Raw genomic sequence first — 13,752 nt, 5'->3', positions numbered from 1 at the left:
ATAGATGGTATGCCATAAGATTGGAAGAGTTCAGAGATTTCTTTGACTTCGATTCGATGAGACACTAGGTGTCAATTTACTACTTCAGATTAATTCGATGAGGCACTGGGTGCCAATTTACTTCGGTTTAGCCGATGAGACACTGGGTGTCAATTTATTACTTCGAATTATCTGATGAGACACTGGATGCCAAACTGGTGTGTTTTGGTTGAATCGGTGTATCCGTCTGAGTCCGAGTCATGTTAATAGGGGTAATTAAATGAAATGGCATTATGATTGATATTAAATGATATTATATGTGAAATGAAAATGGGACAGTGAATTGAAATATGGATTGAGACACATGAATTGTGTATTCATGAATTGGATATAGAATGAACAATATTGTCATTTAAATGATATGTGTATCATATTGTGAAAAGCTATTATATAGCAAATGATAAGAATTGAGTATGGTAGATGATGTATTTATGAATTGAATATTGAATGACTAATGTCATTGTATGAATAAATGTGGTTTTTAATATTCAATTGTGTTTATAATTAAAATGTACATATTATATTATCTTGTCTTTAAATATTGGGATTATAAAAATACCACTGAGTTTTACTCAGCGTACGGTTTTGTTTTCCATACGCAGGTTAAGTACTAAATTTTGATCTTCGATTCAACATCCAGCAACGATCCCAAACTCAAATGTGGTGATGTTTTTCCTTTTGTGTCGGCATGTCCCTAGAGTGTTTAAATATTAATCATTTTGTGGATTGATTGTAAATAAGATTATAAGTTAATATTAGTTGGTTATATACATATAAATATGTGTTTATGTTTGACAAGTTTAAGTTAATGTTTAAATGAACATGAAATAGGTAAAATAGATCGAATTTGACATGTTTACAAATTGGATTTAAATGATGTTTTATTGATATGTTTTGATGATATAATTGTGGTATCTATGAGGGTACATTGGTTAGACACCTAGGATGATTGTTTTGACATATTTTGGATGTGTTTGATTGTGTTTTGAATTGGTTAAAAAAGAAAGGGCAGAAGGAAGGGCCAAAATAAAATGCGCGCAAAGGTACAGGGATTAGATGAGAAATTATTCCCAATCCTCAGAGTGGGCCATTTCATAATGGACCGAAATGAAACGAAAATAAAATTATGCGGAAGGATTTCAAATATATAAAACATGGATAGGGCTAGATTTTAAAAAAAAGGCGGAAGGGTTAAAAACTCAAATAGACCATTTTAAACACGTAGATCTTTCGGGAGGATCGGGTCGGATCTCGGGTCAAAGGCCGAAATGATGCCATTTTGAGGCTATTGAAGCTAGCCCTAAACGACGTCGTTTAACACAGGCTATATAAGCTAAAATTTTTAAATAAATGTTTATTCTCCCCATTTCTTTAAAAAAAAATTGAGAGCATCCTTTTCTCTCCAGCCCTCTCTCTGAGCCACCCTTCGGCTGGCAATCGAAGCCGGAGCCACACAAAGACGGCCTTTTTCGGCCTCTCCTCAACCTGATCTAAAGGCCAAGTTTTCCACCCGCAAAAAAAAAAAACAACAACAAAAAGAAACTTTCGATTAAAACTTTCCGGCCTCGATTCTGGGTTTTTGACACCAGAGAAAACCTCTGATGATGGAGGGAGACAAAGCGTCCCAAGTGAGTTTTTCCTTTTTTTATATATTTTATTTCATATATATAAAAAATAACAGATTTTAAAAAATAAAACTATAAAAGAGTCACCTTTTTTTTTGAATCTGTATGAGATTACTATTTTTTTATTTGATTTTCTCTAGTTTTTTGTATTGGACTTGTAATTTTTATTTAGGCTTGTAATTTTATTTTTTGGTTTTGTTTATTATTATTTATTTTATCTGATTTCTATTTAGGCTGATTAGTTTGGGCTTTTACTGGTCCAGGCTAAATTGGCCTATTATATCGTTAATTGCTTGATCTGTCAAAGTTGAATGGAAGTGTTTGACCGTAGTTGCTATTACGGCTTGGCACTATGTAATTTGTGTAAACGAAATAACAAAATAACACAAGGGCTTGTGTACACAGTTTGGTTTCCTTATGTTTATGGAGCCTAACTCAGTGAGTAATTCCATTATCATTAATCCAAAAAACAACAAGTGAATTACACTTTATCACTCCCTAAGTATAGAGATCTCACATTTGTACCCAACGACTAGAATACTCATTTTTAAATTCTCTCCTTGAGAATTTAGACTATAAACTCTAATGATTATCAATTCAATTGCAGCCTTTCAAAATAGCTCCACAATGAACAAAACAAAATACTCTCAATAAATCTCTCTTCTAAACCTAGACAAGCCTCAAACTATATATAGCTTTCGACTTGCTAACATAAAAATTAAATGAATACAAAGCAACCCCTTAAAATTAGCATTACATAATATATTAATAAAAGTACAATATGCTGAAGATATGGTCTTTTAAAATCAGTAGCACAATCTCGATAAAATGTCCACATAACACATGTTGAATTGATTCACTCGAATTCAATCCAATCTTCAATAGCAACATATTGCTTTCCATAGATGGACAATAGTATCTTCAACATATCAATACATTCACATTTTCAAAGATTTTGCTTAATTAAATTGCCAACTCAATTATGGCAAGTAACTTCACCGTGACAATTTACAGTGGGCATTATCAAGTGCCACTCAACTCAACTTGCCTTAGTAGTCTAACTTCTATCAAGATTGATCAAACCTTCCATATTTAAAGCACACATCCATCCTCACAAGGTAAGCTTCAATCTGTCTTGATTAAGTCACATCAAATCAATTATCCTTAATATAATAATACAAAATATCATAAAGTCAACCCGTATATTCTTGAATAACATATGTTATCATACAAGGTAAGTAGATCATATAAGACTTCTTGAAAAGTAATCTTGCTTGATTCAATCTCTTCTCTAATAATAAACATTCTCTAATGATAAACACAGGATTGACTACACAATATCCTAAAAAAGGAACAAACAAATTATCAGAATATTTTGATCAAACGTACCAATAAATAAGACAAGTTTCATGTCTAACTTCTAAAACTTACTTCAACATGATAATAATTTCAGTCCTTTTAATTATGAAATATTTAATTTAAGTTATTCTAAACTTCTTTTTTGTCTTTCGCGTCTCCAAACTTCACCCTTGTAAGCTTATAATCTAGATATATTTTGTGTTGTTCCTAAAACAAGCTCTAGAAGTGACTTAGATCATAATTTATATAAGCTCCAATATGATTTTTGTGACGATCGTAGATTTAATCAAGGGTAGGTTATTTATGAGATTCAATAGATCCATTTCATTCATGTTTAATTGATTTGACCAAAATTATTATTTAGTAATTAAATTTTTTAAAAATTAATAATAAAATATATAAATATTAATATAAAATATTAAATGAATTGTGAATTTAAATTTTTTAATCAAAATAAAAATGAATTGGATATAACAATTTCTGAACATCACAAATTTACTATCAAAATCTAATTTTGGAGCAATTAAAAACTGTTATACTCCTATTCCTAAATACTTCCTATGCCTTCCATACATGAGCACCCCTTGTTATTATGAAGAAGACATCACTCTGATACGACTTAGGACAATGATCGCATCAGATTCAGTATCATTTATGCTTCCAATTTTTCAAGTTCACCAGCTTTGAAGGTGATCACATCTGGATCATACTTTAGTCAGAATTTAAATTGGACTTCTTCAAAAAAGTAATCATGGGATGAGAGACTAATTCCAATTTCTTCTCCTCTAGGTACCCCCTCTTCCATAGATAGAGAGGACAAATAGCAAACATGGTGTTTACACTTGGCTAAAATATATGACTTCAGCACCTCTAAACCTCCATTCTAGCTTTGTACCATCAATAACGAGAACCGTCCCCAGTGTAACGGCTCTTTGCATCTCTTACCGTGTGAGCCCCTACCATAAAGTGCTATAACAAAAAATTATATATCTCCCATAAAAATTATTGTCCATAGAAAAGATTCTTCAAGAAGAAAAATGGAACAAACACTTTCCAACTAGAGCAACATTGCTGGCATATGTATAAATTGACGCGGTAATGGCGACAGGGACCCGTTGGAGTTGACTCTCCTGCAGTCCTGCTGGTAGTGTATGCCTTTTACAAGAGAAATTTCAGTCATGCCCAACTTGCTGGACCACTTCTTCTTGTACTTGTTAGCTATTGTGGTGATCATCGTTTTCTTATGCATGGGGACTCGATCAATATATATCTCCAGACATGATCGTACATCAACTAGCTCAATGATGTTTCCATATATATATATATCAATCAAATGCCACTAACGACAGTATACTTATATAACTCTTCATGATCATGACCATTCACGCATGCATCATCCATCTAAATCATGCCAATTATTGAATATTAAGTATGGTGCTAATCTCACATAGGAAAAAAAATATATATTTACACTCAAGGTTACATGACAAATGTCGATTGAGTCTTAGTTCAATCAGCATGGGCATTGTTACTAATGTAGGAGAACGTGGGTTTAAGAGTGTTAAAGCGCATTATCCTCCTATTTATGGGTTGGGGAGGGGGTATGGTAGTTCTAGACATTGTGTCAAAAAGAATAAATATGATCAGAATCTATAATGAAATTGTTTAAAAAAATTTTACATGACAGATCCTTTAATAAAAAAGATAACTTAAACGGTTTTAGGGTAATCAAGTATGGTTATAAGGTCATGATTTTCAACATAATTGTACTTTTACCTATCATTTAACTTGTTTTAATGATGACACAAAATAAGAGATTAAGTGAAAGTAGTCTTGACATATGCAAGCAAAACTCAACATCAAGCTCCTCATGAAGTTGGTGAAATTTTACAAGGCTGTGGAAGAAAGACTTCAAAATGTTTCTTCAAATCAACTTAAAAAACTTATTAAGGAAACCATCAAAGATCAAATCAAAACTGTTGCCCCGCCTTTATACACATATGTAAAATCATACACTCAATTTGATTGTTCGAGGATACTAGAAACCTATAAACCTCAAAAGTTCCACGGCCTACAATATGATGACACTGGAGGAGATGTCACGTGAAGTAGTTCGCTTGACCACTCAAAGAAAATACATTCAATTGGTATACTGATATTTAATCTAGGTGATTGACAACTAGGAACAATTTGGGCGAAAATTCATCAACTAATTTTATAGCACTCATCGTATTTTAGTATGATGAGCTCATAAGACCACAACAACGGAAGGATGTCAAATATGTAAAGGAAAACCGATTGAGTCCTTTGCCATTAATACGTGAATTTTAGATATAAATTGAGGCCTACTCTTTTTAAGAATTAACTATTTGAGCTCATTACATGAAACTAAGTATGACAATGCTTCGATTCAAGAACCTCATGAGCAATAAATTGACAAAGTGGACTCAAATATCCTAGATAAGTCTTGAAGACACTTACACCAAACTCCTTTTAATATGATTTTGTCAACTAAAAAGAACCCATTTTTAAGAGTAAGTCTCAACAACACTTGAAATAAACTACATCAATTCAAAGTAAAGTCCTGACCATAATTTGATCTAAGCTTTATTGAAGAGAAGAATCAAAGAATTTTTTTTACATTCAAGTAATATCTAGAGATTGTAACTTCAAGTTTGATAAGTAAATTGTTTGATTTTTCTGTAAATAATTTTATCATTAAATTAAATTAAAATTTAATAATTTTTAAAGAGATTAAAAGAATAATTTTTCATTTTTGGGATTGTGACCCAACTTCCTAAACCTTTAGTGTGGTTTGTGAGAACCAACTAATAAACTAATTTGGAATTTAACTTACATAAAAAAAATTCAAAAACTTTTGTGCTACATACATATAGCTAAATAATTAACTATAAGATATTAATATTGCAAAAAACATAGTTGTCCCTATATCATGGTGCTGCTTTTGGTTGGTCTTTCATTCCATAATTTAATCGTAAAAAGAAACTTTCCATTCAAGCAGATATCACATGGATATGTTTCAAAATTCATCAAATCAAACGGCTAGAATTAAATCCCACCAATCCCTCCAACAGCTCCCAAGATCATGTCCCCATGTCCAACTTATGTTGCCGGCCTTTGATTGTGTTTATATATATTCAAACATATATATGATGAGAGGAACTAAGTCCCCACTTTTGCCTCTCATATGACCGACCACTAACCCTAGAACTTGACCTAAATTGCTCCCACTATGTCTCTTTCTTTCCCCTTAAGTATTCCTTAATCGGTTTGCAAACTACTATCCATTTTTTCTCTTAGGAAAAAAACCTATATATTAAAACCAAAAGTAAAAGAGCTGCAAATTTGTAAGCAAAAATATGGGCAAGGAAGGTCTGGGACTCGAAATCACGGAGTTGAGGTTGGGACTCCCTGGTGCCGATAGTGATTCCAGTCACCGTTGCAATGTAATGATCGATAAAAATGAGAAAAAAAGGGCTTTTTCAGAGATTTCGGAGGACGACGTCGAGGAGGGAAATAGGAAGAAAACGACAATCAAGAATCAAGTTGTGGGGTGGCCGCCGGTATGTTCATATCGGAAAAAGAATAGTTTTAGTGATAAAGATGGGTCGGTTAAAGCATCAAAGATGTACGTTAAAGTTTGCATGGATGGAGCTCCTTTTCTTCGTAAAATTGATTTAGGCATGCATGAAGGTTACCCTCATCTAGCAAAGGCATTGGAAAAGCTTTTTGGTAAGTTATTATTTATGATATATTTTCTTCTTCATCTTCAATTTGTTTTCACCATGCAAAAGTAGTAAATGACTATATCTGTTGACGGATTGGAGGTATTATATGCTTGAAAAAAAATGCTAGAGTTGGTTTCCGGGATGTGCTTTTGATATTTAAGTAGGTATTTTTAATTAAAATTAAGCATTAAAATACATCTTGAAGGATCACCTTAATATTTTTTTTGGAATTTTCCTTGTGAGTCAAAAACTACTCCTGCTATACCCACATTCTCAAATATATCAATGGTATTAAGTGAATTTAAATATTTTACATATATTAAGAGTCGCGATAAACATATATATGTCTAGAACTACTCATAATTCTTTCTTACCCTTAAATAGGAGGATAAACACACTTTATCTCGAGAAATTATTTTATAAACCCTTTCCACCACATTACTCATGGTCTTTTTCCAATTATTTAATGACATTTCAACAATTTTTTCCATGTCATTGACACATAATTTTGAGAATTTTTTTTACATTGAACCCTAGACCTCGAACCCTCAACCCCAATCACATCAAGGTTTAGAGTTCGAGTTTGAGATTTTGGGTTTGGGGTCAAAGTTCGGGGTTATAAGTTCAGAATCCAGAATTCATGGTAAAAAAATAATCAAAATTATGTATGACATGAAAAAAATTACTGAAATGTCATTAAATAATTGGGAAGAGACCGTGGTGATGTAATGGGAAGAGTCCATAAAATAATTTATCTTTTATTGTGTTCAAACTCACGTCCTCTTATTCTTACAATAATGTCGATGCCAACTGAGCTAATCCCTTCTCACCTTTTTATATATATAAAAATAAAAATATTACAATTTTGAATATATACCAAAAATAATTTTCATTCTGGCATGGTAATATTTCTGACCATGCTTCAAAGATGTTTTCATTAAAAAAAAAACTTCAAAGAGGTTAGTTTCTTCTTAATATATATTATATATATATATATATTTGGAGATTTCCAAAAAAAAAAAATAGTCCCCATGTTTTCTAAGGTAATCATTGTATGTATACACATAAAAAGAAAACAATTTAAGATTTCATAATTCAATTAATTAATCAAAACATTAAGACTTTTTTTATACAAAAACTAAGTAAAATCATATAAAGCATTATTTAATATACATTTTTCTATAATAAAATTAAAAATCAAAGAGAAATATCTAAAGAAAACAAACAAATAAATTATTAACTAATTAAATGCTTGAAAAATACATAAATGCATATTATTGTTGACAGGGGAGGCATTAAGGAATGCAGAAAGCTGTGAATTCGTTCCCATTTATGAAGACAAAGATGGAGACTGGATGTTAGTTGGAGATGTTCCCTGGGAGTAAGTCTATACTATTTAATTTCATTTAATATTTTATTAAATTATTATTTCTATAAATTATTTTAAGCGATCATGAATTAAAGGTTAATATAAATTTGTAATTCACTTGAAATTTGATAGCTTAGAGTTTTCCTAAATCGAAAAATATCTTTGAAACTAATAATGTAAATATTATGTACAATTAAGGGGGTTAGTAGTAAAAGTAATATAAATGTACATATATTTGGAATTAGATTGTATTTTGCTTCTCTATTAAAAAATGGACAAATTAGTCATTAGATCAAAGAGCAAACAAGTCATCCTGTTAAAAACTGGTCATTATATGTTAGTATGAGGTAAATGTGGCGTGCCATGTGTAATTGTCTGGTTATTCCATCAACTATGTCAGTCTTTAACAATACAAACAGATGAAATTTTTAATAGAAATGATCAATTTGCTCCTTCATCATCTAACATAGAAGGACTAATTTTCCCATTTTTTAAGTAGAGGGGACAAAATGCAATCTGACTTCCAATACAGAAATGGTCGTGATAGTTTTACCGGAATTAATATTTACTTTACACACAATAGAGATATACTCACATATCACACTACTTTAAAAGAAATTAACTTACATAAAAACTTACTACCTGTTCCCTAGAGGTTCAAATCGGAGCAGATTCTATAAGAAAATATCCCTTGATCACAGACCAACCACAGGAATTCAATAATTATAAATATTGAATTCATATTAAAAAAATCCAACCTAATAGATACATAAAAAATAAAACACAGGCAAATTTGTGACATGTGCTCTAGGTTGGGCTTCCATGAGGTTGGACCTTCAGACCAATGTTGTCAACATTAGTGAAACCCACATGAAAATGTACATTTTTGGACAACGATTTCCACTCAGATGACAAATCTGGTCTTGGCTAAGGTTAGTTTAAACTAAGTGTTAATGGATTCAATCAGTTTAGGTTAGGTGCAGGTTGAATATTAAAAAAAATTAGAACTGAGTTTGAGTTAGCCTGAATGACCCTAGCTATTTAAAATTAATAAAAATATTTTATTTAAATTTAATTATAAAATATTATAAATAATAAATATTAGAATAAATTTATTTTTGAATAATAAAACAGGTCAGGATCAGCCCAAGATTAAAAAATTTAAGTCCAAACTCAACTTAAATGGGTTGACCTAATAGGACTAGGCAAAGCACTTAACTCATAAACATTTCTAGTTTAAAAAAAAAATTTCATTCCTTATCAATTATGTTTCGTTTAGTCAAAATATAGTTTTTTTAAAATAAGTCTTAGCATATGAATTAGTAAATAAATTAATGAAAAATAAGTGTTGAAAGATTAAATATTGAAAATTTAAGTTATAAAACTATTTGATATATTACTTAAAATTAATTATTGAATATATTAGATTTCTTGATAAATATAGATTTTAAATTGTAAAAAAATATTATACATTTTATCCTTAATTTTTAAACATTTCACTCTATTATAAACAAAAATCAAATTTTAAACGTAAAATTTTTTATAGGATAATATAATATTAAAATAAAATTTCTTCTACCTGTTTTACTAGAGTTTTACCCATTATTCTATTCGTTATATTAATATACTAAATAACTAAACGATGCATTAAGGTACAAATATTTAAATTCAGATTTAGTTTAATAGTAATTAGTAAAATTCATATTCATATATTTATATTTATAACATTTTTTACGTTGTGGGTATTTTTTGTTCGATAAGAAAAGTGATTATCTCATGGAAAATATTTAGAATTTTTTTTAAACATATTGATCTCATTATAGATTTTTATCATGTCTGGTCTTTTTGATACAATGACTAGAACTATCCATACCCCTCCCCAACCCTTAAATAGGAGGATAAGCCGCTCCAACTCACTTAAATTCACGTCCTCCTGCAACGTCAATACCAATTAAACTAAAACTTCATTGGCAAAATATTTCAAATTTTAAAAGCAAGTCTAAAATAAAAAAAAAGTTGAAAAAAGACTTAAATTAAGTAAATAATTAATAGGTTGAATTGACAATTTGCAGGATGTTTATGGAATCATGCAAGAGATTGAGGATCATGAAAAGGGCAGATGCCAAGGGTTTTGGAGTGCTTACATCAAAGGAAGCTCTCTATTGAACTTTAAAATCAAAGATGAAGATTTTTTTAACTTAAAAAGTTTATTTGATCCTATACTTTGTTAATGTTTAATTTAATTACGTGATTAAGTTGCTTTTATGTCACAGTAATTAATTCATTCAGAGGATTATTAAGACATAATTTGTTATACTGTATTTGGATGAATTCCAACCCACGTTTTCTTTTCAATTATAATTAATATTTTTTTAAGAATTCTTTTATATTAATATAAGTCTTGATTTTCTATGCCAAGTTCATAAAATCGATTTTATATCACATGTTAAAATCAGGGGCGAAACTAGAAAATATTTCTGGACAAAATTAAATTGTATATTTTTTACGATAGTAAAACTACAATTTTACTATTTAAAGGGGTCGGACCCTTATCAACCCCTGACTTCGTCATTGGTTAAAATTTTATCCCCTTTAAATGTATAATTTACAATTTAATCCTTTCATTAAAACTATACTTACGAACAACTACAATGTATATTCTCCGTTGGTGAAATTATAATTAGAATTTGAAAATAGTTTGGAGTAGGTGAAATTAAATCTTTGAAAAATTAACCAAAATGCCTCAATAATTGACTTTACACACCATTTTTAGTCTAGTACCTTTACTTTTATTATCATCCAAGAAGATTCAAGGATTTCGGCATCAATCTTGTAATCTTTAAAGTCATATGATGCTATATAGGACTAGGAAAATCTTCATTCTTATAATTTATTTTCTTTTTTCTTTCCCAATTATATTTCAACATTTGGCTTTATTTATATCAATACAAACTCCACAATTATGGAAATGTATAATAATTTATTTGACCCTCCAATTTTATATAGAAAGCTATTTTAATCTTCTATTTAATTTTTCGTCTCTTTTAACCCTTGTAGTTATATTTTTTTATCAAATCACCTCAAAATCGATAGAAAATTTAACATTTATTAACTTTGCCGACATGGCATACATGTGAGTTGCCATATGAACGACATGTCAGCATTTAATTGATTTTTTACGATTTTAAAATATTAATTTTTTATAACTTTTATACTTTTGTCAAGCTTGCACATAGGGGTAAAGTTCAAAATTTTTTTTGGAAGTCGAGAGATTAAGTTATATATTTTAATAAAAGTTATAATATAAATTCACCATTGTATTAATTAGCATATCTTTATAGTTTTAAAAAAGATTAAATCAAAATTTTATTATTTTTAAAGAGACAGATTAACATATATTAACTCAAAATATTATAAATTTTAAGGAGTATAAAGCAAATTTTCTATTTTAGAGGTGCTGCTTGCACATGATCTTGTGAACTTTGCCAATCAAGAATGAAGGAAATTAACCTAGTCCCATGCACCCATGAGCCAAAAGACAACTCGAAATAATCTCCAAATCAAGTATAAAATTAGGCATTTTATCTATTCTCATCAATCTCTTGGTCTCTCCACTTATCTCCACTCTGTCTATCTATTAAAAAAATTAATAAAAATATCATAGAAATTCCTATATTAAAAATTAGAATACATATTATATATGTTAGATTAAAGAGCATACTAGTTTTTTTTTATTTTTTGCTAAACATTTCATTTATTTGTACTATTAAAAAATAACGTGCTATGTATACATCATACTGATATACAAAAATTAATTTTTAATAATAAAAATAGATAAAAATTTTAACAAAAAATTAATATATTTTTAATAAAAAATACATAAATTAATTTACTATTATTTTAAATAAAAACAAAATATAATTCAACTCTTAATATAAAAATTTCTATAATAAATTCTAACATCTGACTGTTAACTTTATTGGATATCATCTGGTTAATTGCATTACACGTAAACGATTATATTTGTAGACCAAACATGACATTTATTTTGTTGATTAGACATACTAGGTAATATAGATGGATGTATAGGTATTCTCCATAAAAAAAGTTTTCAAGACATATCACACCATGAATAAGCATTTTCTTTTTTGTTTTCTTGCCTTCAAATAATTCATCATTTTAGGTCTAATAATTCATCTCATCATTAAATTACATCTTAAAAATTAATTACGTATTAATGCAACAAGTACTTAACTTTTATGGCTAGAAATTAATTATGCAATTGCTTGAGGGAAAAACAACATGAAGATTCAAACATTATATTTATTTTGTTGATAAGACATAATAGGTAAATAGAGAGGGATATATATAGGTCTCCTCCAAAGAAAGTATAGACATATCACAACATTCATCAACTTGTTTGCTTTAAATAATTCACCTTATGCTTTAGGTCAAATGCTTACCTATGCTCTAAATGTTGTGCCCATACCCTTTATATTATCTCTTGTAACTACAATAAAATTTTGGATAGATACAATACCCATGAAAATATATTAAAAATAATAAGTAATCATTGGTATAGTGATAAACAACTTACATTACTTAAGTCTTTGTTTGTTGGTATCAAGTCTCAAATCCAAATTTGGATAACTTCTTCCCTTTCCCTTTGATACACTTTAACTTATTTATTTATAATTTTACATTAACATTGTTAGTTTATGTTGACATGATACGACTAATCAATTTAATAGTGATATGTGGCAATCATTCAGAATTGCATGTGAAAATATAATTTTAAATTTATAAATTTTAATTTTTTTAATTTGTGTTTATTACGTAGTGTTCTGAGAGACTACTATGTGACACCATTAGATTAGCTAGCAGTACCATGTCAGCATAAACTAACGATGTTAATGCGAAAACACCAATTTGATTGATGAAATACAAATTTAGGGACCAACTAAATAAAAAAATAGAAACCAACTAGATAAATGACTAAATTATATATTATCCCATATATCAAATATGAATTCTAATAGAATTCCTTAGTTTTTTTTTGTGTGTCCAAAACCACCTATTAGCATATCATACATAGAACGGGGTATCACTCATGTATATATATAGACATACATGTATACTTTACATAGACATACATACATATTTATTAGCTAGTATTGAAGTGTAGTTGGATTTATTTGTCATATATTTGCATGAGACATGAATATGAATTTAACTTGGTTTTACTATTTCTTGAAGCAAAAAAAGGAAAAGATTTTTCATTTTGGCATAAATCAAAAATGGAAAGGGTAAATAGAACTTTAAATGGAAATCTCTAATTCAAACTATTACTACAACACTTCCTTTTCTATAAATCAAGAGAATTAAAATGGAAAAAATGGGAGAAAACCAATAATATCAGTGGTCTTTTGGCTATTGGTTTGCCAACATGCTTTTAATAGACCACAAGACAAAGGGCATGTGGCCAAGAAATATTGCTATTCTTATGAGAGCTACATCTGATTTTGGCATTTCCTTCATGGGGTTTTCTTCCATTTTTTTCCCCTACTTTATTTATTTATATTATATTTTATATCTTTTTTGTGTTTAGTGC

The 13,752-nt window shown here is 29.2% G+C and overlaps 1 protein-coding gene across 1 annotated transcript; it reads left to right on the top strand.

Annotated features, from left to right (window-relative positions):
- The first annotated feature begins 6,328 nt into the window (after positions 1-6,328).
- Positions 6,329-10,517, top strand: LOC121218655 (auxin-induced protein AUX22). Its single transcript, XM_041096204.1, has 3 exons — positions 6,329-6,776; positions 8,060-8,153; positions 10,214-10,517. Exons 1-3 carry the CDS (start codon positions 6,404-6,406, stop codon positions 10,305-10,307), a joined length of 561 nt encoding a protein of 186 aa, XP_040952138.1. The 5' UTR covers positions 6,329-6,403; the 3' UTR covers positions 10,308-10,517.
- Positions 10,518-13,752: the final 3,235 nt, after the last annotated feature.

This window comes from Gossypium hirsutum, chromosome D06 (assembly GCF_007990345.1).
Source record: "Gossypium hirsutum isolate 1008001.06 chromosome D06, Gossypium_hirsutum_v2.1, whole genome shotgun sequence".
NCBI lineage: Eukaryota > Viridiplantae > Streptophyta > Magnoliopsida > Malvales > Malvaceae > Gossypium > Gossypium hirsutum.
The sequence above is the reverse complement of the archived record's forward strand: the minus strand, read 5'-3'. Positions and strand labels throughout refer to the sequence as shown.